The sequence below is a fragment of the Lepisma saccharinum genome, chromosome 28 (genome assembly GCF_977018435.1).
Source record: "Lepisma saccharinum chromosome 28, izLepSacc3.1, whole genome shotgun sequence".
Lineage (NCBI taxonomy): Eukaryota > Metazoa > Arthropoda > Insecta > Zygentoma > Lepismatidae > Lepisma > Lepisma saccharinum.
The window spans coordinates 35,347,400-35,367,683 of record NC_139256.1 but is presented as its reverse complement, the minus strand read 5'-3'; the positions used below and the strand labels follow the sequence as shown (position 1 = coordinate 35,367,683).

Genomic DNA, 20,284 nt, shown 5'->3' with positions numbered 1-20,284 from the left:
CTCCAAATTTAGTCTATTTCGATACTTGTCTTTTGATACATCATGGATGAAAAACCACTCTCTGAGCTGATTGCGTGCCCCATTCAAATAGTTCATGTACCCCTGGTGGAACGCGTACTACAATTAATCCACTCCCGTACCACGAAATGTACATCCTTTCACCAGTGGCCAATTTCAAGCCAAATTCCAAACTGGGTGACAATAACATGGCCCTAATTCAATGTAGTTTCAAAATTCCATATGGTAATCTGTTATTTCCAGCAGAATATATCTACAGTTTCTGCCAATTCTTCTAAGGGTACGGAGAATGCTATTGAAATTAGGAATCTTCCGATCTTCTATCAGATTCATACCTTAAAATCACACTGACATTTTGTTCTTTCAAGACTGGTTTACAGAGAAGAAATCAGAAAGGCTCTGGCAACATTACGTCGTATTTCTCCACAAACGCATCCACTTCTAACAATTTAGAACTCCAATTTATACAGCTCTGGTAATATTTCTAGGAAGAAAACTGGAAGACACTTCGCGTATCGTGTTTTCAGTGAACTTGAAGGAAGGAGGAAATGAAGACGTTTTGATGCTGTCATGCAACTGTCTTTCTTGGCAGTAAAACCCTTTCGTAACATCCCGTCATCTTACCTCATGGTTGTGAGGAAACGCGATATAGGAGCTGAATGTACAGAAGCTGATGTTGCAGTGTCAGTATAGAATCACGGAATGATTCTTCTTCACGCGACACGCCAAGACAAAAGAAACAAGTGACGTGGTAAATCCATGAAGGAACTTGTCTGAGAATCGACAAAAAGGGATGACTCTGTACCCTTTAGTTTTTCATGGAGATCATTTCCCCTCAAATATTGTTTTTCCAACTCCGATGATTAAGCTACGTTTGAAGATGTACACCTGTTCAAATAAAGTGACACATTTTATTGGGTAGGAAAGTTGAAGTATATGCCACTTTGTCTAAACAGGACTGTACATCTTCTGCAAAGATAATGCAAATTGTACACCGATATTTTCATTCATGTTATGAGGAGATGCAGGTCCAGACATTCTCTGTTTCGCTGACTTCTTTCTATCGAGCTTTGAAGCTCGCATTGCGTAAAACAAAGTGAACTGAGATGGCGTGATGAACAATGTCCTTGGTCCGCACAGCAGACCGTATGTAGCCATTTCATCGCACAAGGCCAATAAGATTTGCATCTCAAAACGCCTCTGATCTTTTAAAAAAACACAAGGAAACATTTTATCTTATGTTACGTACTGTACACCTTTCGTTTTCACAGGAACGTAGCTAGCTTGATCAGTTTGGGGGGGCCCAAACAAAAGATATTTTTTAAAAACTATTAATACACCATATAGGCCTATACTGTATACATACATTATATATATATATATATATATATATATATATATATATATATATATATATATATATATATAGTCTTGGGAAGGAAAGGAGCAAGGGCCTCCTCGGTGGTGCATGGTAGAATCATCGCCTTGTAATCAAGGTGTTCCGAGTTCGATACCCGGTGGATGCTCATAGTGGTTCGGATCCCACTTTATACTGTAGAACCAGTTCCGATTAACCTTACTGTGTATAAAGTGGACTCAATCAATCAATCAATTGAAAGGTTCAAGGTTGGTGGTCAGGCAGGGAAGCCAGAATTTGATTTCGGAAGGGGCTTATCCCTTATCGGCAGCCACCATCTAAAGACGAAAAGGTTGGGGGGGGGGAGGGGTAAATGCGCTGAAGATGAATTTCTTGGTATATTGCAACTAACCATGTACAAGATGTTTAATCCTGTTAATGAAGTAAATTTAATTACTACTACACATTATTAAAATCAGATATTTGTAGGATTTCGGGAAAGGACTGCAGCCCCCGAGCCCCTTCCCTGGGTACGTGCCTGCTTGTATTAGTTAAAATTTATGTGCTGTTCCGACATCGTGAGGACAATTTGGGAAATACTTGAAAGCGATATGTACGCAAATTCTGCTCTCGAAACTATGGGACTCGATGTGATGACCACGCGAAACCGAATGAGAGAACTCTTCGCAGGCCTTGTCCCTCAATATTAATTTTATTGACTAATTGTAAGTTTTTCTGGGCCTCCTCGATGACGCAGTGGCAGCGTCGCCGTCTTGTAATCAAGGGGTCCCGGGTTCGATACCCGGAGGTGGCACATAGTGGTTCGGATCCCCGATTAGCCTTGCTGTGCATAAAGTGTACTTAAAACACGAACTCGATAATTGGAAGGTTTTAGAAGAACTAAACATGGCTTTTTATGCATCGTACAATTTTGCTTCTTCTCATCTTACTTCTACAGTTCTTCTTCCTAAGAATTCCACTGAGTATAACACTCTACGAAACCGGAGGTCCAAGTTTCGGACCTTGGACAGGTATGGTTGTATCATGTCTGTCCCATCGCCATTCCTTCGGCTCATCATTCATCCTCATCCTCGCATTTATACCAAGAGGTATAAATGATTGATTTGGTTTATTTTACTTTGCTTTTCTGACACTTATTGGCTAATCGTGAAGATGAAGATGAAAATGAGTGATGTGAAATTGATGAGACGACCATCAGAAAGAACACACACGCCTAGCCCGGAATTCGAACCCAGGACCCCTGGCATCATAGTGCACATTGTTAACCACAGCACAACAAATAGAAACAGAAAATGATTGATCAGTAACTTGCTTCTCCATAACTTATGATTATATTATATAACTATTTTTTGCTGTATGACTAGGGATTAATTATATTTCTATGTCTAGCCAACCTAGCCACTTAAGCAGCAGCAGCTTCCGCATTTGCAGGTGGAGGCTAAATGAAGAAAAATCACAGAAAGTCAGAAAGATATACAAATTTTGTAACATAATACTTATAAAGCATGCAGACGGCTGTAAATAAAATTGCTACATACCTAGTTTCTTTCCTTAATTGAAACGTGGTTTATTCTTCATTATACATGAGATCAACCACCCTGGAAGTCGAACCCAGGGTCTTGTGTGGTAGTCAGATTCTTTTAGAACGTCAATATGTTAGACATGTGGTCGATCAGTCGATCCTGATCCATTGTTTCCAGAGGAAGACAATCTGGCAGCTTATCATTCGACATTTCACTCGCGATGTAGGAAAACGAGATCACAAACACTTAGTGATTCTATCTTCTCGCGTTTACAGAAGTTAAACAACGATCAGACCACAAACCCTACTTCAAACTATCTTACAGATATCAATTGTCCATCAAACCAACAGATGAACCGACCGCTTCGATGTTTCTCTGAATTTTCAGAAAATGGCCTTTTCCTCCTTTGAAGGCAGGTCATTAGCAGGAGGGTTGAGTGCATTTGAGAAGAACCGCAATGTCATTCATTCCCGCACCGAAAAGTGACAAGCAATAGAATTCTGTTCTTGGAATTCGAAACGCATGGGAATATCTTTTCTGAACCATAAAATTATAAACCCAGAAAGTTCTAGCCACCCGCAGCTAAATCTTCCTGTTTGTGTCGTTCTTTCGGCGCCCATGGTCCCAGTGCAGGGCCAGATGAAGAGAAAGTGCGGGTTTTGGGGTATCCTGGATCTGGTGTGCAGCAGGGAGGTAAAGTGAATTTTCATTAGGTGTCAGACTTCCCTGATCGGGGCGGACCATAAAACCATTAAATGCATCCTCTGCTATCTGCTAATACATCTGTTTGTGTTCAACAAGCAAGAAACATTGAAATAAGAAAGAAATGCCTTGTTTGGGTTCGTGTTAATGAAAATATAAGAAGTGTTTCAAGCTACAAGCAAAATTTACTGAAGAATTATTTTGCAATATTTGTCATCAAAGTAAAATTTCCAACAAATACTGAGCAGTTTCCCGGGGCCACGTGAACGTTTGCCGGGGCCAGTGCCCCCGCGTGCCCCCCCCCTAACGACGTCCCTGCGTTTTCAGCTTACGTCTAATGAAATGCTCGAAACCCAGCTATACTTTTCTTCCACAGATTATTAACGTTCCTGTTAAATTCACAGACTATGAATTGTTCTCTTAGAGTTGCTAGACCATATTTTTACGCCCACATTGTTAAATGTGAAAGCGAAAACATAGACTGACATTGTGTGCACTACTGATGAAATCGTTAAAAATAGTATACTAAACATTGTTTGCTGTCTCAGGATCTCGATATTTAAACGGCAGCCTTGGACATGGTACAGTGGGATCCGTAAGTATAGCTCAGCAAATTGTCCGTGACTATTTTCGTTGGTTTTTATCTTCATCCTATGTATTTCTAAGGACTGTATTTTTACATACACTGGTACAGAGGTTGTAAGCAGATTGTTTGGTGTTTTGCGTCAGTTCTTCAAGCTCTCATTGCATAAAACAAAGGGAGTAAACGTGTTGAGCAATTTGCTTGGTAATACTTAAGGATCCAAATGCTGGCTTGATTAGTCAAAACTTTAAACTGAAATCCTGCATTTATTATAGGGTTAAATTATCCCTGGGTACCTGAATGCACCACTAATGATTCATATCTACGCATTTACTTGCAAGATGTTGAGATATCCATGCTCTAAAATTCCCCAGCAGCGTTTTTCAACAACCTCTGCTTGTTTGGCAGTACTGAAATAAAATGTGCGTCTTAGGCTAAATTATTTCCATCCAATTGTGAACACAAAATGATGACTGGAATAAAATTAATGGTTTTTGCTTCTGGCTTAATCTATCCATCGTAATCGCGCCAAGATACCGAAAGAACATTCTACGCAACAATGACACAAAAGAACAATATGAGCTTCCTCGTTGGCGGTAAACTCAAGATACGTCACCATGACCTTCCTGTGAAATACTTAATTACGCGGCTTGATTAGTTCGCGTGAGTTATTTGCCTCATCCGGTGTAGCGGTCGATAAATCAGAAATCTTCCTTATCTGACACAGAAGCGATCTCCCTGCGAAGTTGTTTCGAACGTCAGTGGCCGCTTATCAGTAACATGAAAAATTGCATTTGCTCTATAGTACAGAAGGTAACGCCTATATGCAGTTAAACATTACTGCATGGATTAACAAGGTCGCGTCATCCCTGTAATTCTATTCTCAGCAGACAAGGGTAGTGGGAGGGGGTCAGTGGTGTGCTCAGGATTTTCGAAAGGCGGGGGGGGGGGGTGTATGCACACTTTTTTTCAGTCAGCCCTCATTTTGCCATCTTTTCCTGTCTTTGGCATTCTTTTATTTAGGAATACTGGACCAAAGGGGAGGGGTTATGACCCCCGCACCCCCCCTTGAGCACGCCACTGAGGGGGTAGGGGTGAACAAGTGGATAACTTGCGGACGTGATGACCAAATGATCGTGCATTGGGAAATAACGAGCATTTGCAATATAAGAATTATTGTAACCCAATATTCAGAGGTGAGGACCTCCGTGGCGGAATGGTTAGATCGCTATGGCGTAAGGGATTCCGGGTTTGAATTGCGGCCCGGGACCGGCCCGGGCACAAGTTGTGAGTGCCGCTTCATCAATGTCATCACTTATCGTCGCGACTAGCCAAAAGTGACAGAAAAGCGACGCTAAATAACACAAATCAAATCGAACATTCTTAAAGCATTGTTGCTGTGTACTGTAAACTGTAGTGGTGTCGCGAGAGTGCATGGATGGAAAAGTGTTACGGAAATGATGAGTTCGATTGGTCATGGAATACATTCGGAGACACTTAAATAGACGGCTGACTGTATTTGCGATGTCGGAGATTTGCTTCAATCTCAAAAGTGGCCCATTAATATTTCTTAGGAAGATGAGTGATTCCTTCTGAAAAGAGAGCTGATGCAAGATTGGTTGGTTGATTGATTTGGTGTTTTAAGTCCACTTTATGCGCAGTAAGGCTAATCGGGACTGGACCTACAGTTTAAAGTGGGATCGAGCCCGGGACCCCTTGATTACAAGGCGACGACGCTGCCACTGCGCCATCGGGGAGGCCAGCTGATGCAAGAATAGGCAACACTGCTAGTGAACGTTCTTACGTCGTGTGACCTTTTCGCTTTCACTTTCCCATATGTAAAGCGCCTAATTTTGTGGCTATTGGTATAGTTATTGTTCTACACTATTTCTATGAGGCTGATTGATCTGATGAACGTAGCACAGCATAGATTGAATGATGAAATGTTTTGTACTTTAAATCAACCAACCAAAATAAGGATTTACATGCAATTTTGAGGACTGGTGAGTAATGCGCACGGTACTGCATAGTAAGTTTCGCCTAAACTCGTGAAATTTGCCTCTTTGCATTGAAAATTACCGGTAATATGGAAAATAGTGTCTCATCATTCTCCCAATGTACATTTTCTGTCTGATTAATGTGCAAGAATATTGCTACATTGCCTAATTTCGTAAACTTTTTTTTCAGTCTAATAAGAAGTAGATAAGTGTTAACACTCTTTTGCTTCTAATTTGTACAATGGTCTGATGTCAACACAGTTATTTGTAATATACTAACTCTCTGGAATTCCTAAACGAGGAAGTCCCATATAGTTGGAAAATTAGAGTATTAATCACGGGAAGTCGTTTAAATGTGTAATAATAAGTTTTAAAAAGTACCTTCGTGCGCCGGCCAAGTCCGTGTCAACTATCTCAGTATCATACCAGAGTATAGCTCAGATAAGTTTTGGTGGACGGATAGTAACTGAAATAGTAGCTAAGTCCACATAAATTAACTGTATCAACTTGTTTGGTCGTCAGAGAAAACAATCAATCCAAAGTGATCTTGGGAAAAGTGAAACATGACGACCAAGAGCCAACTGTCTGAAAATTGCATGGCATTAAATGCTGCCTAATTTATCATACACACAAGCACACGAAACTTCCATGTTTCGTTGTTCAGACTTCGATAACTTCTCCCGATTGCTGTGCTTACAACCTGTTGCACACGAATAGTCGAGTCTCTTTCTTCAGGGTGGCTACAAACAAGCAGAAATGAAATTCCCTGACTTTTCCAGGTTTTCCAGGACAAAATTTACATTTTTCCCTGACAATTACAAACTAAACTAAATCGATGATTTTGCAAATAGAAATAATAAACTCATACAGATCCACGTATGGTTTTGTTAAGTACCAATATTATCTTCTATGAAATTGACTTAATTTCTCTATTCTCTATGATTTGAATTCAAACTGCAAAATAGTGAATTTGGAAAATTCTTACAATTCACAAGCTAGGGAAGGATTACGAAATTTTGTCATACGCAGTAAGTTTAAAATAAAATACTTGATTATTTTTACAGTTATGACTAAATGAGATAAGAGTGAAGAGTGAATGATTAAGAAATACAATTTGTAATTTATCAGTCTCCTTATCCATTCTCGGTATTATAAGTCGATATTTCCACTGAGGTTTGGAACCCTCTGCTTGCAAGAACCGTGAGTGCGGACTCATTTTTCAATGCATAAAGCTACATCTCTCTTCTCTGTAAAGCAAACAACTTAACTCTTGCATATAAGTGAAACAATTGAATCGAACAAAATAAAGTGTCATATTTCCTTACATTATCAATGGGATTTCTGCTTTAGTACAGTATATCCAAGTGAAGTACTGTGAAACTGACAACGTGCAGTTATACCATTAATGATGACGAAAAGGTATGTAGGTATTAGAAATTTTTCACAAGGAATTTATAGAATTGCATTGTATAGGTACCTGATTTAGCTAATCACACATTAAAACAGGAACACTCTAATAATAAAAGCTTCTGAAAGTTCATATACGAGGGGCATCCTGAAAAAAAAGCTCCAATGGTGTCTATACGCAGTATTAGTGGTTCTCTGCACACATGCAGAGAAACGTCAATTCTTGAAGAAAGAGATTTGCTTTTATGATTGAATGATTCGATTAAATATGATATTAAAATATTTACGTATTTATTATTAGTATTTTATTTCATAATATTGAACATTGACCTTACTCAGTGAGAGATTAATGACCATCTCTCATGAGTTTAAAACAGACAGGAGTGAGTGGCGTTAATTTCATTGCAATACTAGGGTTGCAGTAAATTTGAGGTTGGGAGCATGCACTTGTCAATTTTTATAACGTTCACCAATGCAGTTTTATGTTTCACTTTTTCGTGATAGTATTCAATATATATCCCGTTTGGTTGGATTCTTCTTGATATCTAAGAATAGTGCAATGTCATTGTAAACGTATGTTAACTTGTGCGAAACCAGTAATACGTCAGGATGATGAAAGAAAACCTTCGTAAGCACTACTACATTAAATAAGGTGAAGTGAGCCAGAAGAGTAATAAAATTCCAGCAGCATATTTGCAGTCTAAAGCTCTTCTTGTTTATGCATTCGATTTTTGTTGGATGTTGTAGTCCATGCAATTTCTGTCGCATATTGTGGTGAGATACTTTGTCAGGTGGCGATATTCGACAAAAATCGTATGTATCAATGGAACCTATTTGTTTCCATGTTCCTTCAGTTTGCCCAACAAAATGCCTTACTACGACGTCCGACAACAATCTGACGGCACCACCCGCTTTTATCCCCTCCATCTGTTGACAAGTCCCCTTACTACTCCCATACGGACAAGAAAAAAATGATAATTCAATGCATTTTCCACGTAATATTTAGAGGCTAAACCTTTACTTCCCCGATGATACCATATGGTATAATCAGAGTAAGGTCGTACTGGCCCGATGATACCATATGGTATCATGGTGCTGATTACGAAATGAATGTGCTTTTGGGCCTTCATACTCTTATGTTTGGGTGGAAACTCTGACACAGGTCTGGAGCAAGCCTGGGAAATTTATGTTGATGACCATCCTCCCCCCTCTCCACAACATATCCATGCCACATTCCCGAACAGAGTTTCACATTTTGGCCCATTATTCAACTTGTATGGCACCCAGAAACATGAAACATGTTTCAATCTCTTTCGAAACGTCCATTCTTTGAAGAATACTAAGGCTTGTGCCTTCTCCCCAAAATAGCGGGAGAAGAGGGGGCAAACTCCAGATTATTATGTTTTTCTTTCATTGAAATTCGGTGGTCGCGCCCCCAAACCACCCTTCCTCGGTTCGGCGTTCTGAATTGTACACTGTTGCATGCTATGATGTTTTAGCTGAAAAACAAAACTTATCCGAAGTAGATTGCTCCCATAGTGCCCGAGTTATAACAATTTTCCTCCAAAATTGCAAATTACCTATTTTTCGTTAAAAAACTCACATTTTGGCTTATTATTCAACTTGTATGGCACCCAAGAACATGAAACATGTTTCATTCTATTGAGAAATGTACATTATTTGATAAGAATACTAAGGTTCGCACCTTCTCCCTAAAATAGCGGGAGAAGAGGGGGCAAACTCCGGATTTTTATGTGTTTTCCATTGAAATTCGGGGGACGTGGCCCCCCCAAGCCCCCCTTCCTCGGTCCGGTGTTCTGAATTGTACACGGTTGCATGCGCCGATGTCCTAGCTGAAAAAAAACAAAATTTATCCGAAGTAGATTGCTCCCATAGTGCCCGAGTTATAACAATTTTCCTCCAAAGAGTGTTCGAATTTTAAATTTCCGCAGAGAAGAAAGGGCGAGAGAAATGTCTCTCTCTCTCTCTCTCTCCTCCTACCATCACTGGTTTCTGGCGCCGTGGTTGTGTTGTTCATAAAAGGGGCCTAAAAGTTGAGGCCGAAACTTACGAACGAGATTTCCTGTTCCCGTGCAGAGTTCCAAAACGATATCTTTAAATAAATAAAATAAAATAAAAATTTTAAAAAAGTCATTGAAGACGAAATTCCCTGACATTTCCCTGACTTTTTTTGACACCTCAAATTCCCTGACTTTTCCCGGTTTTCCAGGTCTGTCGCCACCCTGTTCTTTCAACCTCAGAAAAGATTCCTGCCCAGGTTACTATATTCAGAGTTTAAATTAGACAACGTTAAGCCACGCAAGAAATCCATAACTTTAAAAATTATGCATATTTCATCAGCCAAATTGTCCATAGGCATGTTCAGTCGATTCGTTTTAAGGCATGCGAGATTCAAGGACTGAAACACTACGCGAACGTCCGCACCAGGAAAACTGCTTGGTAATATCTGTGCATCCCATTGTACAATCAGTCTCAAAGAGGCAAAATGTCCACCACCAAGTTGTTGCTTTACCATGGGCGAGGTTCAAGCGTTGAAAGAAAACCGCCCGCAAAGCAAACAACTTCTACGTCACAGGCAGTAAAATTACATTCGCCAAAATCACATCGAAATATACGGACAATTTCCCTCATTATTGCTACAGCTGTTACGTCTGATTACATAATATTAGTAATAGTACAGTTGACAGTAAATGGCCAAGTATGCAGTTCTCGAAATAGTTAAGTTGGAAAATTTGTGCAGTGGGATCCATAAGTATTACCGTGGAAATTGTCCATCACCATGTTCGTGCACTTTATTTGACCCAATAAGAGCTTCAAGAATTAAAAGCAAACTCAAAACAAGCTGTCGACAACGTCTGCACCAACATATATAAAAGTCCATCGATTAAAAACACACAGGATGTAAGAGAAAAATTAATGAAAATAGTCATGGACAATTTGCACGGTAATACTCATGGATTCCACTGTACAGTGCATATTCTACACAAAAACTATTTTTAATCTATGCAAAAATGCTCACAATATGCAACTATTTGGAGCTTCAATAGAATTTCAACAAGTACGAACAGTGGGATGCGCAAGTATTGCTTGGCAAATTGTCCATGACTATATAATTTTTATTACTTTCATTGTACAGTAGGAAGCATAAGTATTGCTCGGTAAATTGTCCACGACTATTTTCATTAACTTTTTTCTTGCATTCTACGTGTTTTTAAAGACTACGTACGCTAGAGCAGAGGTTTTCAGCAGCTTGTATGGTGCTTTGTTGCAATTCTTGCAGCTCTCATTGCATAAAACAAAGAGAATACACATGGTGAAGTGGTGGACAATTTGCTTGGTAATACTTATGCATCCCACTGTACAAAAGTCGCCAAGTGTGATTTTACCAGTGAAACAGGACAAATACTGATTAATTCACCAATTTGTGGGTAAAAAAAATAAATTAAGTGGTGTCTGCCTGCAGAGACTACAAATTAGGAACAGTGGGATGCATAAGTATTACTAAGCAAGTTGTCTAGCATAATTGTTTTCTCTGTTTTATACATTTAGAGCTCCAAGAATTCGAACAAAACTCAAAATTAGCAGCTGGCAACTTCTGTACCAGATGAAGTAAGAAGCAATTGCTTAAAAACAGGTAGGATACAAGGGAAAATTAACGAAAATAGTCGTGGGCATATTTACGAGCAATACTTGTGCATCTCACTATACATTCCGAACTATTCTTTTATTTGAATGTGTATCGCAGGCCCTGCTGAAATGAATGACACTAATATTACGTCTACGTGCTTATGACAAAACTTTAAATTACCAAATCACGATTGATTAATTTCCTTCGCTTTTTGTGCCACTTGGCTAATTTACGAAGACGAGGATAAGTGATGATATGATGATATTGATGAATGAACACTCACAAACATCCATGCCCAGGCCAGGATTCGAAACCGGGACCCCTGGTGTCGTAGCGCGATGTGATAACCACTCCGCCGCGGGGGCAGGCACCAAATCACGTGAAAAAATGCTCCGCTTTTGAAAAATTAGTATGATTATGAAGGTTGTCATAGCATGCATTGTTATTCGTTGTAACATTCCGCTTGCATAAAATCTTAAATAAAACTGATATCGCTGTCTGCAGTCAACGGCAAATTGTCACCATGTTCGTTCATTCTGTTTATCGCAACGTGGGATTCAAGTGATGTGTGAAGTTTACGTCTACATGCGTTGTCTACGCGTAATCTACGCGTACATTACATTGGGTTGTAGTTTACATAAGACTACGTAGACAATCTAAAGTGCATTAAAATTAATTTTCAAGACTTTCATGAAAGAATAATGACATTTTCAACTATATTGGTTCTAACGAACTGAAAAGAATCCTATTTACGACAAAATTTATCTTCTCTTCTATCATCAACTATGGAAGAATGTAAATAGTATGCAAAAAAGAACAACAGATGGCAGTCGTGAGGAAAAATTAGTAGAATATTTCCTATTAGGTTCTTTTCCTAGGTGAGATATTGTTCGAATTTGGAAGGGAGCGTACGAAAAGTTCTCACACATCAGCAACTGATACGCAGTATAATTTTGTTTTACTTCCGCGGCGCCCTTTGCTACGTTATCACCTTTCGCCATGTTGTTTACATAGATTACGTCATCTACGTGCATAAAAGAGTCTATGTGTAGAATGTAGACTATCGTTGTTTACGCGTAAACGCACTTCATTGGGTTCAAGTATCGAAACAAAAGTACCAAAAAGAGGAGGACAATTTTTGCCCTTGCACAATTACAATTCCCTTCCATAAGAACACCTGGAATGAAAAAAAGAACGGATACAGCTTTCCGGATAAAACATCCAGTTGAGGTGATTCGGAACATTGCAATACCATCGCTACGTTCAGTACAATTTGAGGAACGAAACACAAAGAATTTGAAAAAAGAAAAAGAGCACGAATTTCAACACAAATGGCTAGGAAGGACAAAGCACGGAGTGAACCTTCAATTACGGAAGTATTCCACGGTCGACCTTGACTGAAGAGGCGAATCCTGAACGAAAGAGGATAATTTACTATCGTGCTAAGTAGCACATTTGCATTGCTCGTTAGGAATTTCTTTACACACTCCGTTCATAGATCTGAACTTCCTTGCTCGTAAAACCAGCTGTTAATTGAATATGCGGGAAGTACAGTAAGGCGTACAAGAATTCCGGAACATTATTTGTAATGTAATATGCCATTTATCACCTGTAGGAAATTTAACTGTTCTCTTACTGAACCAGTGTTAAAATAAATGAACATTTGAAGATCTATACATTACATGAACTTCCGAAAAAGGTTAATCAGCTTCATCTTGGGTATGATAGCTAACAAAATCAAATACTTAAAGTATAGTCAATGTTTCTTGGAAATAAAGTCCATGACAAGAGTTTGGGTCTAGCGGGGAAGGGGGAATCTTAGCACCATGTTTAGATTAAACAAATCGTTTTTGAGATGTTGGCATTTTTTCGTGAAGGGAAATCATTTCAAATCAAGTTCGCAAAGCGGGAAAATAAGTTATTAAATATTCATCGTATAAATTACTTAGCAATGTTATATCTGGTTGCAGTAGTAGAGTGAAACGCATAAATATTATCAAGCAAATTGTCCATCACCATGTTCATGCTCTTTGTTTTACGTAATGAGAGCTTCAGGAATTGAAAGAAAGCGCCAAACAAGCTACAGCCTTTACACAAGTATTTAAAAAACTAATCTTTAAAACTACGTAGGATGTAAGGGGAAATTGATGAAAATAGTCATCGACAATTCGTCGAGCAATATTTGTGCATCCCACAATCAGTGAAGTACACCAGAACTTTAATGTCATTCTCTCAGTATCAGAACTGATGTACTACGGTTTGAAGAAACAGTTATTCAGACTAATTTGTTCAGTGATTTATCCACACACCCTTAACCCACCCCCTCAAAAAAAAAAAAACAATTCCTCAACACTCCTTTAAAATTTTTCACAAAGCTCCAAGTGATGGTCATTCTGGATAAACCCATTCATTTGTTTGTTTAATTAATTAATAAAGTTTCGCTATGGAGTTTTACCATGAAGTCACGACGATGAGTATGGATAAGGGAAAACAGGAAAAGCAGATTGAACTTGTTTTCTTAACGTCAAAGTTGCCTTTCAATGCATGCAGGAAAGTACTGTTCGCGTTTCGGAATGTTAAATTCACAGCGGAAGCAAATGCAATTAACATGGATGCAAAATAGGAAGGAAATCGTGAAGAGAAGGATGTAGAAAGTGTTTCCCGATTCACGCCCCACTGAGTATACACATAAGGAACAATTACTATATATTAACATGATGTAGAAAATTCCACACTAGAAAAACCCCATGTATTTGGTACGGAATCTCTCTTCATCACTAGGGTGGATAGAGGGTTAATTAATAAAAACTCTATTTCCAGAAACTTCAGAAATAACGGGAAGAAAAAGGGGGCATGATATAATAGGCACCGAAAACAACACGCATTAACAAAGACATCTAAGAAAATGGTTAATAATTACTGATCCACAATTTAATACTATCATGGCATTAGTAACCTTCAATTTCATTGTTTCTGTTGTACACCGAAATATTGCTTTACAAAAAAAACAAACTAAATATTATATCTGTGTTTTCATTATTTATCGGGCAATAAAACAGAACAATATTATTTTCTAACTTTCTGAAGTCAAAATGTAAACACCAAGGACGTATTTAGTGGGGGGGGGGGGGGTGTAGGGTTCCGGAACACCGAAAGAGTTACAAATACTATAATTAAATAATGAAAATATGCTTGTTTAGCATTTTTTGAATAATGGGGGACTATTTAGTACCGCCTAACTTATTGAAAGGCAAAAATTAGATTGGGATCACACGGCTTTGAATGACCAATTTGCACTAGTGATTATAATAATATACATAAAATATTCATCAGGATCTTCACTTTTCGTCAACTGGATTTAACATCCTTTTTTGTTATTCAATAAATATTCAATCCTTCATCTTTTTAACATTGCCGGCCCCTGCGGCGGAGTGGTTAGCACATCGCGCTACGACGCCAGGGGTCCCGGGTTCGAATCCTGGCCTGGGCATGGATATTTGTAAGTGTCCATTCATCAATTTCATCATATCATCACTCATCCCCATCTTCGCAAATTAGCCAAAAGTGGCACAAAAATTGAAGTAAAATAAATCAAATCAAATCTTTTTAACATTAAGTTCCTTGTCGGGGCAGTTGCTTTTATACAAATTCTAGCGACTCCCCCTCCCCCCAACCAGAATATATTTCTAGATATGTACTTGGGAAGCACATGACTCAGTTAATGAAAATACTACCAGAAAAATTGGTTACACACACATCATTTTTGGATGGAAAGTTTATGTAAATAATCGTAAACAATTATTGCTTGCGTTTGACGCACAATCTCGATTTCAAAGGTTCCGACCAGAGTATATGGCGTTTAAATTGTTTTTATTCCTTTATCTATTTTATCTAAGTTCCTTGCGTATAGCCAGACGTAGAAAAGTAACCAAATAGGAGTAATGCTTGCAGCCATCGCTACTTTTTCTTTAAACTGTAGTGGATAAAACAGTTTCCTCGAGATGTCTGGCTAATGGGAAGGGGAGAGGGGGGGAGTGTAATCTCCATATATTTCCATTGCAGTTTGTGGTGCCCGGAAATAAAATCTACGACCGTGTCGTAACGCAAGTGACCAACACAGACGGAAAAGTAAAGACACAAACACGTAAAGTGCATACAAATCTACAAAATATAAGTTAAAGAAAATTACTTACTCCATGCATTTATCACAACGCTGATAGTATCGCCGGGGGATTCCATCACCATATCTTTTGGATTGTCACTAGACCATTTGGCCTTGCGTAGCAGCCACTTGATGCTTTGTTGACAAGAATCGATCACAAGATAACGCCACGTGCATTCTATAATATATTCGTTGTTTTCTCATCACAGCCTACGTATAAACACAGACTAAACCAGCACAGGGACTACCACAACATGAAGATCATAGGCGAATCACTGATCAAGCACTCCAACTACATGTGTAGGACTCACGTTGTCGAGTGTTCAAAGCTGCATGAACACGAAATCGCACGATATTTCGCAGTGTACCGTATCATACCGCAAGCAAACACACGTAATATTCATTTTCGTTTATCCATTACCGACATTTCGGTACAGGAACACTAAAAGAAGCACCGTATCGCACGCACTCACCCACTACACCGGGACCCCATTCCCAACTGACGCCCGCCGGCTATTGGCATGATTGGGGTGGCGACGCAACACGACCTAAGCCGAACAATGACGAAGTGCGCCGAACCGGCAATGTTGATCAATACGAACCTCGTGATCATAGAAACCGACCCACCACGTGCTTTCTGGACAGCTGCTATGCTCTCGAGCCAACAAAAACACCAGTCAGCCGGTCCGATGTGGCCATGTTGCCAACTTAGCAGTTTTGAAACCAGATATGGACAATGTTGGCTTCTAAAATGATACATTGCACGAAACGGGTTATCTGACTAGAAGTCGTCAGGTTTCGGGTTCGAAAGATGACTAGGCGTGTTCGCTCTTTTGCCAATGTCCCTTCAAATAATCATCATTCATCTTCGTCGTCACGATCCGCCTAACGAGACAGAAAAGCGGCGTGAAATAGAAACACAAATGCAAAAACATGGAGCAGTTTTCAAGGAAGGTATGAGCTCTTCAGGGGCGCAATGTGATGGGAGATGGCGTTAGTTTTTAAGAATCCGCCGTAAGTTTTATTTTTCATTTTATCGCTTTCACGTGCAGTCATGTCGGGAAACTAAATGAACTGGTTACATTTTGATTATTATATTTTTCACTTCAACATTTAGTAAATACCTGGGTACGCTTATGAACGGAAGTAATCATTTTTTTGTTTTTTTCTTATTCCACGTCGCTTTTCTGCCCCTTTAAGCTAATTGCGACGCTAAGGATGAATGATGATTAGATGAAATTGATGAACAGACACGAACACATTCACCGAGACTGGAACCAGGAAATATTGCATGGTTGGATAGAGGTCGATGCACTCGCTCATCAATGTGACTTGTGGAATAGATTTATTTGCTTCTCAAGATCACGTTTGTAATATGAGCTGGTCTACAAGACCAAAATAAACCTGTTTGGATCAGATTGTGTTCATAGAATAGGCTTGTGGAGCATACATAGACTTGAAAGCAGTGGTATGGAGAAAAGCAAATGACAACAATGTGGTCAATACAATTCCTATTGCAAAACACAACGGGAGCTATGTCATGATTTGAGGGATATCGTTACTTTTCTTTATTTATTTCAACTGTCATGCGATTTTCCTTTTTCAAATGTCATTCGCCATTGTTGCTATCAGTATCTGATCAAGACATCGTATTGTTTGGTTCTCTAGCGTAGGGTACTTAATAATTTCCTTTCAAGAATATACCTTTGATTGATTGATTTGCTTTATTTTACTTCGCTTTTCTGCACCTTTTGGCTAATCGCGAAGATGAGGATGAGTGATGATGTGGTGGAACTCATGAACGGACACTCACAAATAATGCCCAGGCCAGGATTCGAACCTGATACCACTGGCAAGAATACACCTGTACGAACAACAGTGTTACACAGCCTATTTATTTTACGTTACTATTCTGCCTCTTCGGTTAATCGCGACGACGAGAATGAATGATGAGCCATGATGAAAAGACAAGCACAACCTGGTATCTCTGGCATCGTGGCGAGTTCGACTAACCACTCTGCCAAGGAGATCGGTAATGTTGTGGAATAGATTGGTTTTGTTTTATAGGCTAAAGAGGTCGTCTCAAAGAAATACACGAATTTGTGTACGTACAATATTTTACACAGATTTCGTAAACGAACAGGAATCAACTGTGGTGAATATGTAATTCCTTTATGAATATTTCGTTTCAGATCTTTAGGGTTGCCAGATCGCTGTAAGGGAAATGTAAGACATGCTATCCCAAAATGTAGGACTTTAAGTCCAAATGTAGGACGCAACACATTCTCAATAAATATTACATATATCTATAGAACACGTTAGGAAGTAGTTGAAAAATGACACTTTTCAGTTTTTTTAAAAAATATTTCCCAACGAATGTTTAAAGGCAAAATTTCAAAACTTGCAATCATACTAATCAATGCACCTCTTACTACTTGATTTAAGTGGTACTTCTCAGAGGAGACAATTTTTATCAAAATTTCAGGTTTAGTCAAACTCGTTGAAATTATAGGGACAAATACCGAACATTTTACAGACTTTATGAAAAAAATCATTCTCTCGTGAGTCTGTTGTGCTGATGGTAATGAAAGTACTCTCTCAACATTTGAATTATGACCTGTAATGGCAAACAAATATTCAGCAATTACTGTAATTTAAAATGGTTCCAGAAGTTTCATCTTGGGTAGTTTTTAGTTCAATAACAGCGTGTCTGTCTACCAAAATAATACATCCAGAAATCTAGACTTTTTCTGGACTTTTCTAGATCCTACTTAGGTAAAGTTGGAAATTAGTAATTAAGAAAATAAATATTTATTTAATGAGAATCCCTACCAAAGGGCCAGTTAAGATGAAAACTGAAGCTGAATTTAAGAAGAGAATTACATCTGTTATTTCGTATTAATGCATCCTGAAATGTGTTTGGCAGACAAGCGAGGCTTTGGCGTCTGGACTCACAGCCAGTATAATCTTATGTGGGGCTTGTGTCGGCTGTCCCTATATGTTTATGACTATCCATTCATCCTCATCTTTGCGATTAGCCAATGGGTCAGAAAAAAGTGAAGTAAAATAAACTAAATCAACCAATCAATAGCAAAAATCGTTGACCACAAGAATAATTTATTGCCTTTTTAGTGACTTCTTGACCTACTTGTTGATTTCTTTACTTTTTCTTGACTACCATGACTTTCTTGACTGGCAGACACCCTGAATAACTTTGTTCTCTATACCCCTGCTTTACAATCAAATTATATTGAATAAGAATGGGCAACACCTTGTTCCATCAGTATAAACCCTAAGGCAAGAAATTCTGCTCAGGCATTGAACAGTGACGTTATCAGAAAGTGGTCCCAAGACTTTGTTCATTAATTGCTTCCGTTTTCTCGTTTGTTTAATAGCAGGACAAACTTTATTCTTTTTGTGCAATGACTGAATCAAAATAAATTTCACTATTGAGTTTGGAAGCGCAGTCCATAGACTTGTAATTTGCGTGACTTTTTTCTGTTACGTATTTTCCTAATTAATATTATGTGACGCTCAAAATGTAGGACATTTATGATATTTTTCAAATTCCTCCGGGACGCCGGACATAGGCTAAAATGTAGGACATGTCCGGGAAAATCCGGACGTCTGGTAACCCTAGATGAAATAGCACGTGCTCAATTTAGTTATTTTTTAATCCTCGAATTTGGCAACACTGATGACTGTCAGCTTGGGCAAAGGGGATGAATAGTTTAATGAGGAGGGATTCTGGAGAACGAAACACATGCAAGCTGATGATGCGAGCCTGTTCCGTTGATAAAAAATTACTACTTCCGTGTTTACTCTTTTCAGAACGTAAAATTGGGTCGAGGAAACTTTTTTGTTACCCTTTATAAAACACAATTAAGAGTGATGTCTATTCTTTAATGAACGCATAGCCACTGCTATTCACTCGAAATATTAATCAACTATATTTTATCACAAAGTTGCGTGAGTTATTTACGGCACTAATGAAATCAAACGTGGACCACAAGGTTTGTTTTTCAGTTCCTTTAGCTCAATCACAACGATTAGAATAAGTAAGAAAAAATCTACGCTTATAATTGGGCATTAAATTAATAAATTAAGCTCAAACAGTTAATGGATGTACTTTAAAGTGCATTCCGATCCACCACACTAGGCCTCTGTAAAGAATCCAACAGGAACTCTTCGATTACAAGGCGAAAACAATAGCCACTATGCAAGTTAACGATTGTTTCTGATTAAAACAGTACATTTAAGCCTTCTTTGATTATATCAGCAGTTTTCACTCATATCACGTTCGCACATTTACCTAAGCGTGTGGATGAGATTTATCACAAAAGTGTTACGATCAGAAATATGTATTTCATATGTTTCTTTTCAGTGTTATTTCGGGTGTGATACAGCGTTGTATCACAATGGAAGCAAATGTATTTATATAAAGTTTCAATAGCAAGAAATAAGAAACATAAATTTCAAAATTTCACTTCTTGATAGAATGATACAATGAACATATTCGCTGGCGTTTTGCTTGAAATCTTGACTCAACTGAATAAACATCGTCATAGGCAATTTGTCTGGTAATATTTATGCACTCTACTCTATAGGACAGTACATTTTAGAAATCCCAGGTAATGATTTTATTTCGTCGGAGGTAAAAGAATTTGTCGAAAAGCGAGCAAAACGCACGTTCAATGTTAAGTCACGTTGGCACCGCACGAAATCGTCTGTGAGCAAATTCCACGCGGTCAGTTCCGAGAATGCCGTGCTAAAGTGAAACATGCTTCACTTCAACTTTCAACTGTTGAGCTTCTTCTAAACTTCCCCTTGCACGTGCTTTACGAACAGTTTTTCCACGGAACATG

General features: G+C 38.7%; 1 protein-coding gene across 7 annotated transcripts in view; it reads right to left on the bottom strand.

The window, feature by feature from the left end:
* Positions 1-20,284, bottom strand: part of LOC145980801 (echinoderm microtubule-associated protein-like 2) — a 631,445-nt gene that overhangs the window by 190,279 nt on the left and 420,882 nt on the right. Inside the window, exon 1 of one of the 7 annotated variants that reach the window (XM_083113891.1) lies at positions 15,451-15,911. The exons of the other annotated variants lie outside the window; for them this stretch is intronic. Coding sequence (XP_082970017.1) covers positions 15,451-15,502 — 52 coding nt within the window. The 5' untranslated portion in view covers positions 15,503-15,911. Of the gene's footprint in view, positions 1-15,450; positions 15,912-20,284 lie in introns of those variants that run through there. 7 annotated transcript variants of the gene reach the window in all.